Source organism: Strix uralensis, chromosome 33, assembly GCF_047716275.1.
Source record: "Strix uralensis isolate ZFMK-TIS-50842 chromosome 33, bStrUra1, whole genome shotgun sequence".
NCBI lineage: Eukaryota > Metazoa > Chordata > Aves > Strigiformes > Strigidae > Strix > Strix uralensis.
The window spans coordinates 3516526-3535215 of record NC_134004.1 but is presented as its reverse complement, the minus strand read 5'-3'; the positions used below and the strand labels follow the sequence as shown (position 1 = coordinate 3535215).

The following is an 18690-nucleotide window of genomic DNA, read 5'->3' as shown; positions in this document are numbered from 1 at the left end:
AACCACACATTCGTCTTGCAGTTTGAAGGTGCCTACATCATCTCTTGGGACCCTGTTTCCATTGTGCTCAGGGCTGCACTTATTCTGATTATTGCAACCACCTCCAGGACTGATTCATCATCTGATGGGAGCAGTTATTTGAAGATCTGTCCCAGCTGTGTGCAAAGCAGAGCAAGAGAGGATCTGCTTTTTTGCTCTTTCTGTATTCTTCCTCCAGGTCTCCCCTGGGAACAGAAGCCACTTGCTCGCCAGGCTTTACATAATGGCGAGTGATTAGAAATGTCAGGGGGCGGGGGGAGCAAGCAAAGGAATTTTCACTTGGGGGGAAAAAACCCAACACCCTCCATATCCTCATGTGGGGAGGAAGTGCTTAGGACTCTCGGGCTCTTTTCCCATCTCAGCATTCAGGCCCTGGGCAACTCTCAGCAAAATATTTCCTTTTTTGCACCATGTGGCTGATGATACAAACCTCCTTAGCAGAATGCCTGAAGATTAGCTGTTGAAATACAGCAGATCAGAGGCAGAATTAGTTAAATAGCAGCTACTGAGCAGCAAGCAATAGTCTCACAGCCCTTTTATTTCTGGAAATAAGACTGAATACTGAGGAGGGCACTTCCCAGGTGGGTGTCCTGCAGCATGTATCACACTCCTTCCTAACAATTTTTCCTACCATGGGAAGAAATTGCTTTCAGCCTGCCACCCCCTAGCCTTGCACTCAAAAGATGTGCATGTACTGGGTATATGTGGCCATAAAATAGGATTCCCTCACTCCCATCTCTGTTCTGGACAAGCACTTTAGCAGATCATGACCATGTCTTAGTGTCCAGGCAGGGACCATGCCTATAGCTGCAGAACTATGACTGGGAACAGCTCTCCAGCTTCTTTCCAGGGACTGGTTTATGGTGCTGAGCTGACATGAGTATATCCGGCAGCTCCCTCTTTTAGGAATCCTCTTCCCAGCAGAAGATCCATGTCATTTATAGAAGGCCCTGACACGTGCCTGGTGCTTTCCAGGCAAGACAGAGAGCACGTCCCTCCAAAGAATCAATTGCAACAGAGATGGTTTTCACTACCCTGTGCCAATCCTGCCAGCACCTGCACCAAACATGCACTGTCCTGTGGGCAGAGTCCAGCTAAATTCATCACATGGGCCTGGCACTGGCCTTTCATTTCCTGCAGCTCTGAGTAATATTGACAGCAACTACCTGAGAGCTGTGGATGGAGACTGCTCTGTAGGCTGTCTGCTTGGAGTGAGGGTGCTAGGTTGGGGGTCAGGGAAGAGAACATGCTCTTGGGAATAACAGCTGTACAACTCGTGGCCATAGTCTGCAACAGGAATTGCATCCTGGTCTTCCCTGTGTGGGGCAGGGCATGCGTGGGTCAGGGGGAGAAGATGGTGTGACCAGCTGTGGAGGGTCAGTGTGTGTACGTGGACATGGAGAGGAGAGAGGTACAATCACCTGGAGTCCTGGGGGTGTCAACACCTTGCTTTGCTGTGAAGCAAACTAGTGACTTAGCCTGCAGCTGGTCACCCTGTCCCCTGTGGAAGCTCCCACGTGGACAGCAGAGAATGCAACCTGGGTGCAGTACAGGAAGCAGTGAAAGGATCCACCCCCTGCCCTCCCCATCAATGAATCGATGCTTTTTTCTCCCAGGTACCAACCCTGCCATGCCTTTCTCTGTTCAAGGTTTGGTACTAGGTGCCCCTGAAGCATGCAGCCAGTCCCCTTCTTCACAGCCCAGCCGTGGCCTCCTACCCTGCACAGCCCAGCAGCCTCAGCCACAGCCACCCCAACAGCCCCCACCGCAGCCCCAAGGACCGCCAGCAGCCCAGCAGCAGCCAGCCCTGAGTAACCACATGATATCCCAGGTGAGTTGCTGCTCAGCGTCCAGGGCTCCGTAAGCTCCTTGGGCACACAGGTGGGGGTAGAAGCAGAGCCGGCCTACATCCAGGGTGCTCTGGGCTCACACTTGCCCGGTGGTTTTGGCTGTCCTCACACTTGCTGCCTGTTAGGGAGTGACAGTCCCTCTGTGCTATTGGCAGAGAGCAGGAGAAGGTCAGGGGCCTTGCTGTGCCTGAATATGATGCTGTGTGATGTCTCAGCTGGCCAGCCTCTTCTGTATCTGCTCGGGCCAGCAGCCTTCCTGGCGAGGGATCTGTAGCCCTTGCTGAGCGGCAGGGTTATGTTCTGGAACCAGTTGCCCTCCTGGTGAGGGACCATCACAATGGTAGTTGGGTTTGAGCTTCCCGGTACTGAAATCCCATGGCTGGTCACCAGATGTCCTGGGGAGACAGACCTGGAACTATGCCAGGGTGTATTCTCCAGACCCTCCCTGAGTTAAACCCGAGTGATGTTCCACAGCCTGCAGGGCTATTTCTGAGAATGGAGCCCTCTGGAAAGCACTCGGGGCTGTCATTCCTACATACTTTATTCTGCTCTGGAGGCTGTAAAAAAGCACAGCACAAGAGCTGCCCCCGTACCACTGCAGGGCTGGGGAAGAGGTGGGAGCCAGCTCTGGTGGGCACGTTTGGAGAGCAAAGCTGCCTCATGTTCAGCGGATGCAGAGCTGGGCGGTGTGCGTGGGGAGTACCCTCAGTACCTTCCCGTCCTGCCCTATTCAGAGCAGCGGGTCAGTGCTGACCTCAGCCTGCCTATGAGTTTTATAGGGATCCTTTCTGGTGCATCATCTCATACTTACGATGTCTCCTACAGCAAAGAACTACAAGTTACACTGGAGGTTTTCAAGATGCGATTGGACAGGGAGGGTGCTAGATAATCTTATCTAGGTTCCCTTTCCCATGAAAGGTTGGACCAGATGGTCTTCCAAAGTCCCTTCCAACCTGGGCTATTCTGTGATTCTGAGTGTTTTCAGTGGGCTAGGAAGGGAGGAGGAAACAAGCCTCCTCAAACAGCTTTTACTGCAGATAACATGAACAGCTCCTTGCTGTCTGTATGAGGGTGGGGGGAGCTTGTAGTTCCTGGGCCCTGGACTGGCTCCAGGGTTGTGGCTCTGTTTGCAGAGGATACTGAGACTCAAGAGAAACATCTCCCTGAGTTAGCCTGGGTCTAGCACCAAGAGCAGCAGGAGTATGTCTGGAGCTGCAGTGTGGCATGGGACAGAGTACAGTACCTGGGGTGGGAGGTTTGAACACACAGCAGACTTCTGGAGCTTGTACAGGATCGCTGTGTCTTGCTGAGGTTTTATTTTGTATCTTCTACTCTTTGGCAGTTCTAATGGTTTAGGTCACAGAATCATGGAATGGTTTGGGCTGGAAGGGACCTTAAAGATCATCCCGTCCCACCCCCCTGCCACGGACAGGGGCACCTTCCACTAGCCCAGGTTGCCCAAAGCCCCATCCAACCTGGCCTTGAACCCTTCCAGGGAGGGAGCAGCCACAGCTTCTCTGGGCAACCTGTGCCCTCATATTAAAAAACCTCATATTAAAAAATTTCTTCCTTATGTCTAATCTAAATCTACCCTCTTTCAGTTGAAAACCATCACCCCTCATCCTATCCCCACACCCCTGATCAAGAGTCCCTCCCCCCTTTCCTGTAGCCCCTTTCAGTCCTGGGAGGCCGCTCTAAGGTCTCCCCGGAGCCTTCTCTTCTCCAGGCTGAACCCCCCCAACTCTCTCAGCCTGTCCTCACAGGGGGGTGCTCCAGCCCCCCGAGCATCTTCGTGGCCTCCTCTGGACTCTCTCCAACAGATCTATGTCCTTGTTTGTCCTGGAAAAACTTTTTTCATGTGTTTGACTGTTGGTGAAAAGTCTGAAAATGCACTGTCCCCCATGTGCATGCACCTTCTGTTTCACTAAAGGTCAAACCAAATAATCAAAAAAACAATCCAGTGCTGACCATTACAGGTTCAGTGCCCAAAGCACAGTATGTGGTGCTCGAGTTAGATGTTGTCTTAAACAGGCATCAGCAGGTCCTCCCAGTGACAAAGTGAGAGGGGCCCCTATGGAAGGCGAGGGTGAAGGAAGGACATTACCAGCAGGAAAAGCCAAGAAGCACTGCAGAGAGAGCTGGGAGTCAGTGCCACGCACAAGTGGGCAGGGGAGTGGGAGAGACACAAGGGTTGTACTGGGGGGAAGTGGCTCTCCTGCTGCTGTTGGCCATAGCTGGCCTTTGTGAACTTGTGTCACTGTTCATGCCAGGCAAGAGCTGCTTTGCGGACATGGTCAGCCTTCCCAGCCTCAAAGCAACTGGCCGGGCTGTGTGTCTTCACAGAGAGATGAATGCTCCCCCGTTCTGGTCTCCATGCTTTCCAACCCTCTGCAATGCCCCGCTCTGTGTGTTTGCAGTTGGCTCAGTTGACTAACCTTGTTGTTCCTTCTTTCTCTCCTTCCTCCTACCCTTCCTCCCCCCACTCCTTTTCCCACCCAAATCTCTCTCCTCCACTCCCTTCTCTGCTGGTCTTAGCCGGTCCCAGCGCTGCAGCCTGTTCAGTATTCTCCAAGCTCCTGCCCCCAAGTCCTCTTGCCAGTCTCTCCACCCCAGCAGTACAACTTGGTATAAACCCCATTTCCTCTTCTGCACTGTCTCTGTTGTACTCATGTGGTGTTTGTGTTGTATGAGCTTTTGCTGATCATGTATGTTGTGGACACTGCACCCAGTGGGTTTGGGATTCATGGAGGCTCTGCACTGCAGTGGGGTCAAGGCAGTGGGATGCCTGAGACTGGGGGACCCACCAGGGCCAGGCACTGCTGGAGAGGCTGATCTTGGGAAGAGCCTGGGGAAGAGCAGGTGCCACACCCAGAGCTCCGCCAGATAGCGACACTTGTGCCCAGCACTGGGGTCCGGGGGCCGTGGCTGCCCTGTGGTCTCAGTCAGCCCCCGTGTTGTCTCCACCAGGTCTTTTGGGAACAGCGTGCCCCATGGGACACAGCCTCTGGGCTGGGGACACCCCTGCCTGTGTGGGGCCCCACATGTCACCTGTGCCCGCTGAGCATTTGGGCCCCCCCAGCAGCTCGCATGCCCCTACCCCCTGTCCTGCAGAATGCTTTTGGTCTGTGGCTCATTTCTGGGGACCCTTCTTGGGCGAGCTCCTCCACAGAGTAGGGAGAAGGGGTCTGCAGTCCACTCAGCAGAGCTATGTCCTACATGCTGTCCGCCTCCGTCCTCCCCACTTATGCAGGCCGACGAACTCAGCAACCCCTTTGGGCAGATCAGCCTCAGCCGACAGGGCTCTACGGAAGCACCGGATCCTTCCTCAGCGATGTTCCAGTCATCCCTCATCTCCCAGCATCCTCAGCAGACAGGATTCATCATGGCAACCCCTGGGCAGCCCATCCCCACCTCCAACTACTCCGCCTCAGGGCACACGGCCCCCCCACAGCAGGTGCTGCAGCCCCAGGGCTACATTCAGCCTCCCCAGCAAGTAAGGACATGCGCGAGCCTGGAGGGGTTGTGCCCCTCGGCCCAAAGCTGTCAGGCAAGGGGCTGCTGGGGAGCACTCCAGAGAACAGTTCCTTGACAGTGGGTCCTCTCTTTTTCTGCTGCTCATTTGTGACGGATCAATGCACAGGGGTCCAAGCTCTGGGTTGGCACGAAGCTCACAAGGCACTTATCTCGGGACCCCTCTGGCCGTTCCTGGCTCGTAGCATTGGGGAAGGGACAGTGACCAGCTTCAGGGCTGACGCCTCTAAGCTCTCTTTGGGGTCCTGCAGGGCATTATGACCTCTAGGATTGTTCCCCTGAGCTGTGATGAGAGTTGTGCCTACTGTGCTCTTGCACTACTGTGCTGGGAAAGGCTTGGATGTGGAGGCTGGGAGGAGCGGGAAGGGGCTGCGGTTCCCTGAGGAGCTATTTCATCTGGCCAGAGCCAAAGCCCTGTTTGGTTTCCTTCGGCAGAAGCCAGGCCAGGTGAGAAAGAAAACTGGTCCTGGGGGACCAGCTTTCTTGGTCCAACTCTCTCTTGTGTTCTCATCACCATGTTTTCTTGTTTCTGATAGATTCAGGTTTCTTACTACCCTCCTGGGCAGTACCCGAACTCCAGCCAGCAATACCGATCTCTCAGTCACACAGTGGCCTACAGCTCCCAGCGCACTCAGCAGCTCCCCCAGCAGTCCCAGCAGCCTGGTAAGGGGATGTAGAAGTGGGGAGGGGGCATGTTTCCCTTTCCTGCTGCTCTTGGCTCTTAAAGATCTTCCATTCACTGTGCGGGGCCAGGCTGCTCTTCCCTGTCTCCCACTCTTTGCTGGACTTGCTGACTGTAGAGTGCCTCTTGACTGTGCAAAGGAAAGTTGAAACACAGCCTGGCTGCGAAAACTGTTTTAGTCTTTTCCCTCCTGCTCAGCGTGTAGCGTGCACTGAGGTGCTGCAAGGTGGATGTAAAGCCAGGAGCTTCCTTCGGGTGTCTTTACATCTGCCGTAAGGGAAGCCCTTTTCCCACTCTTTAGAAAGAGATGGGGGCAAAGCAGGATTTGAGCCCTCATATGCCAACTCTCAGGCTGTCTCCTGTGGCCAGCTGGGAAGCTGCTCCATTTAAACCCTGTTTCGACAGGTTTACAGCCAATGATGTCCAACCAGCAGCAAACATACCAAGGTGTAATGGGAGTGCAGCAGGCACAGCCCCCCGGGCTCCTCAACAGCCAGAGGAACAGCATGGGGGGCCAGATGCAGAGTATGATGGGAGTGCAGCAGGCGCAGCCCCCTGGCCTTCTTGGCAGCCAGAGGAGCAGTATGGGGAGCCAGATGCAAGGCCTGATGGTCCAGTACACTCCACTGCCTTCGTACCAGGTAGGCATCGGTTGCTCTCCGATGAGGGGCTGCAGGGGAGGGGGCCTCAGCCATGCAGGCCTTGCAGGACGTTCCCCATTCCTGTGCCTGAGTGATGGAGTCAAAGGTGGAAACTTACTCGCTTTGAGAAGATGGTGCATGCTTGACAGCTTGGGGAGGGCACGTCCACATTTGAATCTGTGTGGGACATGTCTTGAGAAGGAGGACTGAGTGCAGGTGGTCCCTTCGCCATTCTGCTCACAGAAGAGCTGGGAGGAGCTGCCCTTGCCTGCACAAGATTGCTCTGGGCTGCAGCAGACAACCATCTGGCATTTTTACCTTGTATGGACCTTGCCAGTTCTCCCTGCTCCTGGTCTCTGTTACCTGGCATTCCATAGGGCTGCTTCTTTCCTCCCTGTGCAGGTTCCTGTGGCCAATGAGTCCCAGAGTGTGGTCCAGCAGCCCTTCCAGCAGCCAGTGCTTGTACCAGCCAGCCAGTCTGTTCAGGGGGGACTGCAGGCTGGAGGGGTGCCCATCTACTACAGCGTCATCCCCACTGCCCAGCAGAACGGCACCAGGTAAAGCTGCTGTCTCTTGGGCCTGCCATGGGGAGGAGGGGTCCTGCTGCCCTGCTGCAAGGACACAGCGTCCTGCTGCTGCAGCTAGAGAAGGTGGCTGGGCACCACAGATGCTGCTCATCTCTTGAGCTTGCCCAGTCCTAGCTCCCACAATCAGCACTTCCTGGACACAGCTGTCCTGCAGCGCGCGGCGCTTCCCGTGCCCCTCCAGAGGCAGCTCAAGTACTGAGGGAGCTGGTGGTTGCCCACACGGATGGGAAGGCTGTTTCTCCCCATCTCCAACACCTCATCAGAGCACTCTCTGCTTCACAGCCCTTCGGTGGGGTTCCTTCAGCCACCTGGCTCTGAACAGTATCAGATGCCACAGTCCCCATCACCCTGCAGCCCGCCACAGATGCAGCAGCAGTATTCAGGTAAGAGGGGCCAGCGGTCAGGGTCGAAACTGATTCTGCACAGATTGGATCAGGTTTTGTAGGGGCTGCAGCAAACAGAGCTGCCAATTCAGACCCAAGTCGGGCAGCTTCTGGGCAGTGGGTTAGTCTTACCCATCCCACGGCCCGCTGGGAGTTATCAGGACATGGCACAGCGGCTTTGCTCCAGGCTGCATCTCCTTGCCATGGTGGGCAGGGTGGGAGCTGGTGGCTGGAGCTGCTGTGGGCTGCGGCCTCCCTCTGCTGGCAACGCGGCTTAGTGTCACCGGGGCAGCTCGTGGGACGAGAGGAGCATCAGGATTCCTGCATCCTGTCCCAGCTGCAGAGAAGTGAGCTGGGGCCTGGTGAATCGGTGCGAGAGCTGGAACCAGGATACTCGAGCTCTGCGCCCAGCTGCGCTTAGATCCTCTGCCTGAAGTTTTGCTGTGATGCTCAGAGAGGTCACCCAAGTTGCCTTCAACTTGTCCCCTCTGCTTGCATTTCTCCTGGATTAAAAGTCATCACTCTCTGATGTAAGCTGTGATATCAGAGAGGGATCCCGACCAGGTCTTGGTGGAACCTTTTTTCCACCCACCTGGGCAGGCAGGAGTGGCGGAGGAGAGAGCACAGAGCGGGTGTTGCAGGGAAGGGTGCGGAGTTGCACAGACAGGCAGGCTGCCTCTTGTCCCACAGCAAGCAGCAGCAGCAGTGCACAGAGCCTGGGCAATATTGCTGCTGTCGTCTCTCCCCAGGGGTGTCTCCATCAGGCCCTGGCGTGGTTGTGATGCAGCTGAATGTACCCAACGGCCCCCAGGCCCCCCAGAATCCCCCTGTGGTGCAGTGGAGCCACTGTAAGTACTACAGCCTGGACCAGCGGGGGCAGAAGCCAGGAGACCTGTACAACCCAGACACCAGTGCTCAGGTATTGGGAGGACTGGGAAGAAGGCAGCTCATCTTTTGGGAGCAGCCTGGCGGGAGAGAGGACCCCAGCATCTGTGCTGTCTGGATGGGCTGGGAGATGGGGGTGGGGTCGTCCCTTGGCGGTGAGGCAGGTGTGGAACCGGTCACAAGTGCCGGGGCTGTCTAACGCTCTCCCTCCCCCAGGCCAGCACCCAGCTGAACAGCCCCATCACATCCCCCACCCAATCCCCGACGCCGTCTCCTGTCACCAACCTCAACAGTGTCTGCACGGGGCTGAGCCCCCTCCCTGTCCTCACACAGTTTCCCCGGCCCATGGGCCCAGCACAAGGTAAGGGGAAAGAGTGGGGACAGCACAGGGCTGGGTCTTCCCTGTGATTTCTTCAGACCTCTAAAACATTTGTTTCCTTTTTTGCAGGTGATGGGCGCTACTCGTTGCTGGGCCAGCCACTGCAGTATAATCTGTCAATCTGTCCCCCACCGCTGCTCCACAACCAGCCCAACTACAGTGCACACCAGGTAAGATTGGGCCAAACCCCCACCCACCCTTTCACTGTCCTGGGAGCAGAGCAAGACCACCCCTCTCCCATCCCCCTGGACAACCCTCCTCTGGGCAGTTAAGAAGTGAGTCTCACACCAGGCCCTGTGCTTGGACACTCCTTGATGAGGTGGCAGACTGCCTGCCATCCGTCCGGCTGAGCTGCCATCGTAAATGGATTTCCCTAGAGCCTGGCACTGGGCTAAAATTTCATCCTGCTCCCAGCTTTGCCCAGAAGCTGTGTCAGCCCCAAGTCCTTTGATTGTCTGGAACCATGTCTGTGCCTTGATCTCATCTAACTTACCCAAGCATGGTGTCACCCTAAAGGTGCCAGGGGGTGCAAGGTTCAGCCAGCTGTCTTCATTCCCTTTCACAGCCATGGCCTAGTCCAGTCTGGTCTTGCCCCCTACTCCCAGGATGCTCTGTGGGCACAGCGTCTCCTCCAGTGACACACTACCGTTTTTATTCTTTAAGGGGCAGACTGGAATGAAACACGGAAACCGGAGCAAGAGACAGGCCCTCAAGTCAGCATCCACTGACCTTGGGACAAGTGATGTAGGCAAGTGACCCCCTTTGCCCTTTGACTAGTCCCCACTGCATGGGCATAGCTGGCAGTGGCAGAGGCTTCAAACGCCACCTCTGCCCACACCAGTATCCCACAGAACCCACTGCTGGAGGTGGTTGTGGAAAGCAGTTGCTGCCTGCCACTGACTCCCCTACACACACAGACACGCACCCCCCGCAGCCCACGTGAGGCCTGACTGGGGCCGGGGGTTGCAGCAGAGCCAGTCCCAGGCAGCTGTGCCCGTCAGGACGGGGGAGGACAGGCGTTGTTCACGAACACTGCCTGCACTGAGCAAAGCTTTTGAGGAAGAGTGGGGAGAAATTGGAGAGTCAGTGATGAGCACCAGGACACCTGGGCCCTATTCCTGCTTCTGTGAAGGTTGAAATGATGGAGCGGGTGGAACGGGCAGAACTCCTGGGATTTTATTCCTTTTTGTCAGCAGAAAGTGAGTGTCCAGACGCCTGCGGTCTTGTTCCCACCATTGCCTCCCCAAGTGACCCTTCCCTCTCATGTTTCCATTTCCCAGTGGGGCTAGGAGCTGCAGAGCCCACGTCTTTGTAGAGAGAGGGCTTTGGGATCTTCCAGGGGTGGCTGTGAGGGCTGAAATCCCCAGTGGATCATTTCTCTCCAAAGGGGAAAGGACTCCCTGTTCCTCACCCTGGGAGGTCTCCACTTGGTCATCGGGGAGGGAAGGAGAGGCACATGCAATTACGAGACTTGCTAGTTGGGCATGAGCCAGACAGCTTGGAAGGAAGGCAGTCTTCACTGCCTCTCTGGAGGCTTCAGACTTGTCCCCCTTGTCACCTCCATGTCACCCCCACCAACAGCAGCTGGTTGCAGGGGGCCCTTTAAGAGCTGCGTGATGGAGAGCTGCCCCCCTCCCTGTGGCTGGCATGTTCATGACATGCCACGTTAATATTAGCAAAGAATCCTTTCAGCCAGCCCCTCCGCTAAGCCCAAAAGCCAGGGCTGGAGCCAGGAGCAGCAGAAGTGTTTGGGTACCACAGAGCGCGGGCAAAGAGGTTGGCATGACACTGGGCTGGGCACACAAGGGGATCCTCCCCTTGGGTGAAGCACACAAGGCAGCATCACATTCAGGTTCCGCACATGTCAACATCTTTCTCCTTTCCAGGGACAGAGGGCAGGAGGACTGGGTTAGCTCCCAGTCCTGGTACCCGAGGATCAGGATAGGAAGACGGGCAGAGCACCTGGGACAGCCCTAACTGAAAAGCCAAGCCCAGCCAAAGGAAGCAGGGAGGACTTGGTGTTGCTGGAGCCCTGGGCAAATGGGAAATGCCGGTGTCCTCTTGACGCAGGCCACGTGGGGACCAGGATGTGGGCATCAGAAAGGGCCAGGATGTGGGACTGTAGGGAGCAGAATGGTAGAGGCAGTTTTGAGGGGGAAGAAGTGACTGGCTTAAAAAAATACATTCCTAATGTGGGGGCAGCTTAGCAAAGCACTGCTTTTATGGGCAAAGTAGAGGTGACTGCTCCGACCCCAGAGCTGCTGAGGAGCGCACGCGTCAGCTCTCACTGGGCTGTTGCCACCCAGGAGTCTGCTGCTGCTGAGAAGTGCTGTCTTTTCCACTGCAGTGCTGGGCCGGGTGCTGGAGGTGACAGACCTGCCCGAGGGCATCACGCGGACAGAGGCTGACAAGCTCTTCACCCAGCTCGCCATGGCTGGTGCCAAAATCCAGTGGCTGAAAGAGACTCAGGGGCGCCGCGGAGATGGAGGCGGTGGGGACAACAACGGGACTCCAGAGAACGGCAGGCACAGTGACCTCGCTGCCTTATACACCATCGTGGCCGTGTTCCCCAGCCCGCTGGCTGCCCAGAATGCCTCCCTCCGCCTCAACAACTCCCTCAGCCGCTTCAAGCTGCGTGTGGCCAAAAAGAACTACGACTTGCGGGTGCTGGAGCGTGCCAGCTCACAGTAGGGCTCACGCATGGGCACAGAGCACACTGGACTGCGGGCACTTCCCTCTGCCTTCTCTTTTCCTTTCTGCCCTCCCTTCCTCTCGCCTTCCTTCCTGGATATATTTATATGGACATAATTAAGAGACAAGAAATTGATTTTTTTTTTATTATTATTATTTTTGGAGTGATGCCCGTGCCCACCCACCTTACCCTGTGTATATTGTTTTGTTAAGCACTGTGTTGAACCGCACATACAGGTGTTGATTGGTATGTTCACTGCACATTTTATTTAATCTGATTATTATTTGGGGGGTATTTTTGGTTTTATTTTATTTGGGGGGTTGTTTTTAAATATAAAAAGAAAACTTGTCCATCACTTTAATGCTGCTTTCCCATTCTCTGCCAGTACCAGTGCTAGGGGCTGCTGTCTGTGCTGCCTTTTCACGGTGAGATGACAGCCAGGGAGCAGAAGGGGCACTCACAGGAGGATGCGTTCCTGCCCAGGTCCTGCCCCACGCTTGGCACGTACAAGGGCTGCGAGCCCATGGCTTGCCAAGCCTGGGACCCGAGACTCAGAGAGGAGCACTGAGCACTTTGACCTGGGGCTTGTCCCCCCATCAGATATTCATAACCTCTTTTTCCAGCTGCTGGCCCCATGCAAGAATGGGGGCGTGGGGTGTTCCCAGATGTATCCCCTGCCAGGAAGCAGCATACTCCTCCTGATGAGAGGGGAGCAGCCCTTGAGCTGACAGGTGCAGGTATCCCTGTGTCCTCCTGCCCTGCAGGTGCCGGAGTTGGGCTGGCACCACCCTCACCATGGCATTGCACACAGCAGCTGGAGCCTCTTGGCAGCATCTGGATGTTACTTCCGAGAGCAGGTGCAAGCAGAGAGGTGAGAGCTGCGTGGAAGGGGTGGACTCCAACCCCAGGCTTGGTGCAAACTGCTGCCCCACTGCCAACCACAGCCTGGCAGGGATGTAGGTGCAGGGACTGGCACTGGGGTGCCTGTCCAGCTCCAGGGACATGGCACCCACTGCAGGGCAGCATGACAGCAGCGGGGTCCCCAGCTCTCTCCTCCGTGGCAGCTCTGTCTCAGTGGAGAGTGGACCAGCAGGATTTGCTGCCAAAGGGTATGGGGCAGCCACGAGAGCTGCCCCATGAGAGACCCCACTGCTGCCACCCTTTCCTTTTCCCCTCCCAGCTGCAGGGGCCTCAACTGCAAGAGCAAATGAGACATCAAGACTGGAGCTCTTGGTGTGCCCCGCTCTGCTGCTGCCCCATGCCAGGGGGTGGGTGGGCCTCTGGCACGCCCAGCAACCCACTAACGCAAATAGCCAGTGGCTCCTCTCCGCCCCGCTCCCCTCCTGGCTCACGCATGGGCTCCAATTTCTCAGCGTCAGCCTCCGCCAGCACTCAGCTGTCGGTTCCCCTCTGGCCTGTCACTCCCGCTCTCCACGGGACTGGGGCAGTTGCCCCCCTCCCTGCGCACCCGGCACGGAGGGCTGGGGGCTCTGCAGGCAACGGGGCCCCAGCATCGGCCACGCTTTGTGGGGTTTTTCATCGCAGGACAAGAGCTCCAAACACAGTGTAAGTGTGTTTCCGTGTGCCGCTCCCCCTCGTTGTGGCCACTGACCCCTGCGGGCCCCTGCTCCACGCATGGGGCTGCAAGACCCCAGGGCTCTTTGCCTCTGCAGCACCCCTTGCCCCAGGACTCCCCAGCCCCCATCACCGTCTCCCTGAGGGTCACCCTGGCTGGTTTCCACGGGGGCATGGGGGGACCTTGTGTTAGGCATCACCAAAAATATTGATGTCTGGCTGGAAGGACTGTGGGGATGGTTGACAGTCAAAGGTGGAATCGGGCATGTTTTGGGGGATGCAGGAGCAGATCCTGCCCCCATGGCAGCACGGGGCTTCTGTGGAGAAGCAAGCAGGGCTGTGCGGTGATGCCAGACAGCATCAAAGGCATGCTTGTCCTAGGGGTCCGTGAGCGGCACCATTAGCAGTGTAATTGTGGGATGAAGATGTCTAGACGGAGATGGACACATGTAGGTAGCCCAGGGTCTGGCCCACAGCGCTTGGCACCGTGTCCACCAAGGAAGCAGCAGTGCTGTGCATGCTGGGCTGGGAGCCTGCTGCTCTCCAGCCCATGCAGCGGGGCCCAGCAGGTACCCCAGGGCCCTGGGACTGGCCCTTGCTGGCGCAGGACCCGCAGGCAGGGGGGGCAGGAGGTGCTGCTGCTGGGGCAGAGGGAGGCACTGGCTTGGAAGATGCTTCCCATCCAGCAAGGTCTGGTGGTTCCTGCCTCCACCTGCAGTGCAAACAGCCCCAGCCAATGTGGTATCTCTCTTTTCGCCTTATAGCATGACAGAGAAGGAAGTGCCAGAGCCACCAGCTTCACCTGCTTCAGGTGGGAAACCCAAGAGCCGGGTAAGTGGGTGCCCACAGGGCAGCTTGGGTGGGTGGGGGAAGCCGCCTTTCTAGCATCGTCTCTGCCCCAGCCCCAGGAGTCTTTGTGGGGCCAGGGATGCCTGGTGGGATCCTGATCTAGCAGGGCAGTGGGTGGCCATTTCCCAGTTTGGCTCTTCCCCAGAGTTCCCACATCCACATGGTGCTCAGGAGCCAGTTTGTCCTTTTGTGGGGACCTCACAGGGCCAGGAGAAGGGTCCCTGTCCTCACAGCATTTCTGTCCCAGGATGCCTGGGGTCTCCTCCCACTTGGGGAAGAAGGAGTCTCCAGATCAGAGCAAAGAGGCGGGGAGCTAGGCACCAGCTTGCCTGCCTCACCCCACACACCTGCCATGTGCAATGCATCCTCTCCTGCCCCAGCAGCTACAGAAGCTGAAGCAACTTTTCCAGCGAAAGCCAAAGGAGGAGACAGTGCCAGAGCCGCAGCCCAACGGGGAGCTGGTCAGCTCCTCAGGGGGACCCATCTACTACATCTATGAGGAGGAGGAAGAGGAGGAAGAGGAGGAGGAACCTGAGCCCCCTCCAGAGCCCCAGAAACTCGTCAATGACAAACCCCACAAGTTCAAAGATCATTACTTCAAAAAGCCCAAGTTTTGTGACGTTTGTGCGCGCATGATTGTCCGTGAGTCCTGAGGGGGCTGGGGCTGGGGGCCGTGGTCAGGACGAGGGCTGGGGGCCAAGGCTGGTGAGGGCTCCCGCCCAGGCGTCCCCACAGCTGCAGTGTCACATTGCCTCTCCTTTCCACCCCTCTGCCCCCGCCCCCGCTAGTCAACAACAAATTTGGCCTGAGGTGCAAGAACTGCAAAACCAACATCCACCACCACTGCCAGTCCTACGTGGAGATGCAGCGCTGCTTCGGCAAAATCGTGAGTGTTCCCACCAGCCCTGGGCGTGGGGCAGCCCCTCGCAGGGGGCGGCCAGCTCGGTCCCTGCAGGCATGACCCAGGCGCCAGGGCCCACCTCTCCTCCCAATGCCGAGGGGTGGGCCCGGCATCACACCCTGCTGGGTGCTGACCCTCTGGGTGCCCAGCATCCACCCGCTCCCCCGCTCAGCTCTCACGGGAGGGGGTGCTGGTTGATGCTCAGACCTCTTTCCTTCCAGCCCCCAGGGTTTCGCCGGGCGTACAGCTCACCCCTCTACAGTGACCAGCAATACGCCTGCGCCAAGGAGCTGCTCTGTAAGTACTGTCCCCACTGCCCCATCTCCTCGCGTCCTGTAGCTGAACCACTCTCACCGTCCCTGTGTCCCAGCAGCAGCCAACAGGAGCGACCCCGTGTTTGAGACCCTGCGGACGGGCGTCATTATGGCCAACAAGGAGCGCAAGAAAGGGCAGGATGACAAGAAAAATGTGAGTGTGGGCTCGGCCTGTCTCTCCAAATGCCCAAGGGGTCCTGGCACCACAGCCTGCACCCCATTGCCACCCCCACCCCCTGATAGCTCTCTGCCTTGCAGCCTTTGGCTGCTATGATGGATGAGGAGCCAGAGGTCACAAAGCCAGAAGGCGGCAAAACCGAGGGTGGTGAGTGCTGCGACTGCAGCAGGCTGGCTGCACGGGGTGGGGGCAAGGAACTGGGGAGGGCCAAGGAACTGGGGAGGGCCAAGGAATGGGGGGGGTGAGCTCCAGCCACAGGCACAGGGCAGGGAGGGAGACTGTATTTGGGAGGCCCACTGGGGTGGGTTTTACCCTGCAGAAAGGGAGTCTTCAGGTCTCCACCCTGGGGTACTGTCTGCTTCCCCTCGTTGACCTGGGCACAAGAAATCCTTGGGAGGAGGCTGGTTCCCGGGCCAGGAGGCAGGACCAGGAGAGATGTAACTGTACTCCTCCCATTTCCAGGCACCTCTGAAGGGGACAAGAAGATGGAGAAGAGCCCAACAGATGACAAGGTAGCCGTCATCCTCACCCTACACCCCAAAGGCCCCTGGGCTTGGAGCAGCGTGGGCAGAGGCTGTAGGGATCTCCCTGCTGGGCTCCCCAGGGCTGTCCTCAGCCTCTCTGGGGCCCCGAACCCCTCTTTCCTCCTCCCCCAGAAGCCACAGCCAGGGATTCGTGGTGGCTATCTGCAGTCCCACTACTTCGTGGCACTTTATCGCTTCAAAGCCCTGGAGAAAGATGACCTGGATTTCCCGTAAGTTCCCAGCCACATAGTGGGCCCAGGGGTGACGAGGGGAGGGACATGGGGTGCCCAGTGGGGAGGGGGAGAAGTCTTCACCTCAGCAATGAGGCTCCACAGCCAGGAGGGGTCTGTGAATGAATGAATGAGGGCAGAAATCAGAGCTGTGCTGGCCGTGGTTTGGGTTTTATGGCTTTTCTGCCAGCCCCAACGGGCTACACATCAAGCAGGGGCCCTGGCTCCCGCTGGGCCAGCTCTCCCAGCTCCCAGGTTTTGGGCACAAGCCTCATTTCCAAGGCTGCTGGTTTGTCTTGATGTGGTTCCACTGATTTCTTGCACCCCAGACTTGAGGCTCATGTAGAGGACCTGTCTGTTCCTGTGCGTGTTCCTTGACCTCCCCTGACACAGGGCGCTGGGAGCTGGTGCTGTGGGAAGAGCAATTTTCACTGCCAACCTCAGGGTCTCCCATGGCAGGGGGTCCCTGCCCCCTCCTCACACTGAGCCCTTCCTTCCCTTCGCAGGCCAGGGGAGAAGATCACGGTAGTCGATGACTCCAACGAGGAGTGGTGGCGGGTAAGGCTGGTGTGCTACAAGCACAGAGGGGAGAGATGCAGAGCTTAAAGCAAAGGGCGAGGTCAGCTGGGAGTGAAACTGCACTCTAAGGGGGGGACAAAGCCCCTTAAACCTGCTGTGCCCTCATGCCAACCCACAGCCTGCAGGCTGGTTGTCACAGGGGAATTGGGGGTCATACAGATTGGCTCCAACCCCCCCCTCGCACCCATCCGCTGACCTTTTTCAGGGGAAGATAGGTGAAAAAATTGGCTACTTCCCTCCAAACTTCATCATCCGGGTGCGGGCAGGCGAGCGGGTGCACAAGGTGACACGCTCCTTTGTGGGCAACCGGGAGATCGGGCAGATCACACTCAAGAAGGATCAGGTGAGGTGGGACCCAGGTGGTCACAGCCCTCGGCCGTGCCCCGGCCTGCGTTACTGTCCCCGCGCCGCCCACCCCCAGCCCCTTCGACAAAACCCGCCCTGCCCAGCCAACCCCCCCTCTCCCTGGGGGTTGCCACCTTCCCCCTCCCCTGCTCGGTGGGGCCCGGGAGTCTCACCCGCACCCCTCTCGCCCCCAGATCGTGGTGCAGAAGGGCGAGGAGGTGAATGGGTACGTGAAAGTCTACACCGGCCGCAAAGTGGGGCTCTTCCCCATGGACTTCCTGCAGGAGATCTGAACCGGGCAGTGTCCCGGGGACCCCCGCGGGGGGGCGGAGGGGCCCTGGCTGCAGGGACCTGCCGGAGCCGGGCGGGGGTGGGGACGGGGGTGCCAAGCACTCCCGTCCCTGACACCCGCAGCAATGGAGTCTCCGGTGGGGGCCCTCTCCACCAAGACCGGAGCAGGCCGGGGGTGTGGGAGGTGCCTCTTGGGCTGTTTCCCCAGTGGGGTTTTTGATGCCTTCAGAGACAGGGGGTGCGAGGAGGGGGCACCCCCAGACTCGCTTTGGAGGCCACCCAGCCCCCCCTGCCTGAAGTGGTGGGTGCTGGGTGCCCTGGGGGTGTCGGGGCCGTCCTGTCCCGCCGCTCCGGGCTGTGTGATCCTGTGGTTTGGCAATACACGTCTGCTCCCCCCCCCCCGCCGAGCTCTCCCTGGTTTGGATTTCCTGGGGGGGTGGGGGGTCGCTGCCGCGCTGCCGGTGGTGCCGGTACAACCCCCACCCCAAGGCTGCTCCGAGCGGCCGCGGGAGCCCCCCCCCCCGGCCCCCACCCCCGGCGCAAGGGCCCGGCCGCTGGCGCGGGGCCCGGCGGGGCCCGAATAGGGGCGGCGGGCGACAGGTGACGGAGCCGGGGCAGGACGAGCCCTTGGACGGAGCCGCGCCAGGAACAGGTGCCCGGGCGGGGGCGGCCCGTGACGTCCCGGAGCCGTGACGCAGGCGGTAACCACGGCGACGGGGGCCGGTACCGCGCGCCGCCCGTTGCCATGGCGACAGGCAGCCGTGGGACGGCGCGGGCCGGGGCCGGGGGCTGCGGGATGGGCGCGGGCGGCCGGGCGGGGGCGCTGCTGACGCGCCGGGCGGCTTCCCCGTATGCAAAGATATGCAAAGAATATGCAAATATATGCAAATGAACCGCCGGCGCGGGGGAGGCCGCGGCGACCCCGGGACGGCGGCTCGCGGGGCCGCCCCGCCTCGCCTACCCCAGCGCCGGCCGCTGGCCCCGTCCCTGCCGCCTCCATCAACATTCATCGCTGCCAGGGTGGGGAGGGGTGGGGAGGGGTGGGGAGGGGAGGGGAGGGGAGGGAGCGGGGTCCCAAGGGCAAAGCAGCCCCCCCAAGTCCAGCCCCCCCCGGGAGGGCGCTGCCGGCCCCGCAGCTCTGCCCCGGGGGTCGGGAGGGGTCCCCGTGCTCCCCCCCGCCCCTCGCCTGCAGAATAACCGGGAGATGGAAACGCATCGAGGGGCCGGGACGCGCC

General features: G+C 58.7%; 2 protein-coding genes across 22 annotated transcripts in view; both read left to right on the top strand.

Moving 5' to 3' along the window:
- Window positions 1–12024, top strand: part of R3HDM2 (R3H domain containing 2) — a 50176-nt gene extending 38152 nt beyond the window's left edge. For 10 of the 21 annotated variants that reach the window (XM_074853724.1, XM_074853725.1, XM_074853723.1 and 7 more), the window contains 12 exons: window positions 1656–1870; window positions 4425–4514; window positions 5140–5382; window positions 5957–6083; window positions 6508–6743; window positions 7146–7300; window positions 7613–7713; window positions 8463–8632; window positions 8815–8959; window positions 9047–9147; window positions 9641–9725; window positions 11325–12024. In XM_074853724.1, the coding sequence (XP_074709825.1) occupies window positions 1656–1870; window positions 4425–4514; window positions 5140–5382; window positions 5957–6083; window positions 6508–6743; window positions 7146–7300; window positions 7613–7713; window positions 8463–8632; window positions 8815–8959; window positions 9047–9147; window positions 9641–9725; window positions 11325–11668 (2012 nt within the window). In that variant the 3' untranslated portion in view covers window positions 11669–12024. The remainder of the gene's footprint in view (window positions 1–1655; window positions 1871–4424; window positions 4515–5139; window positions 5383–5956; window positions 6084–6507; window positions 6744–7145; window positions 7301–7612; window positions 7714–8462; window positions 8633–8814; window positions 8960–9046; window positions 9148–9640; window positions 9726–11324) is intronic. The other 11 variants (XM_074853719.1, XM_074853716.1, XM_074853711.1 and 8 more) reach the window with 5 other exon arrangements.
- Window positions 12025–12329: 305 nt separating this feature from the next.
- On the top strand, window positions 12330–17859 carry STAC3 (SH3 and cysteine rich domain 3). The gene is given in 14 exon segments (XM_074853729.1): window positions 12330–12540; window positions 12850–13082; window positions 13084–13235; window positions 14009–14075; window positions 14474–14735; window positions 14882–14979; window positions 15216–15291; window positions 15368–15462; window positions 15567–15633; window positions 15949–15998; window positions 16143–16240; window positions 16747–16798; window positions 17025–17162; window positions 17359–17859. Coding segments are annotated over 14 exon segments (1563 nt in total). The 5' UTR covers window positions 12330–12464; the 3' UTR covers window positions 17458–17859.
- The last annotated feature ends 831 nt before the right edge of the window (window positions 17860–18690 follow it).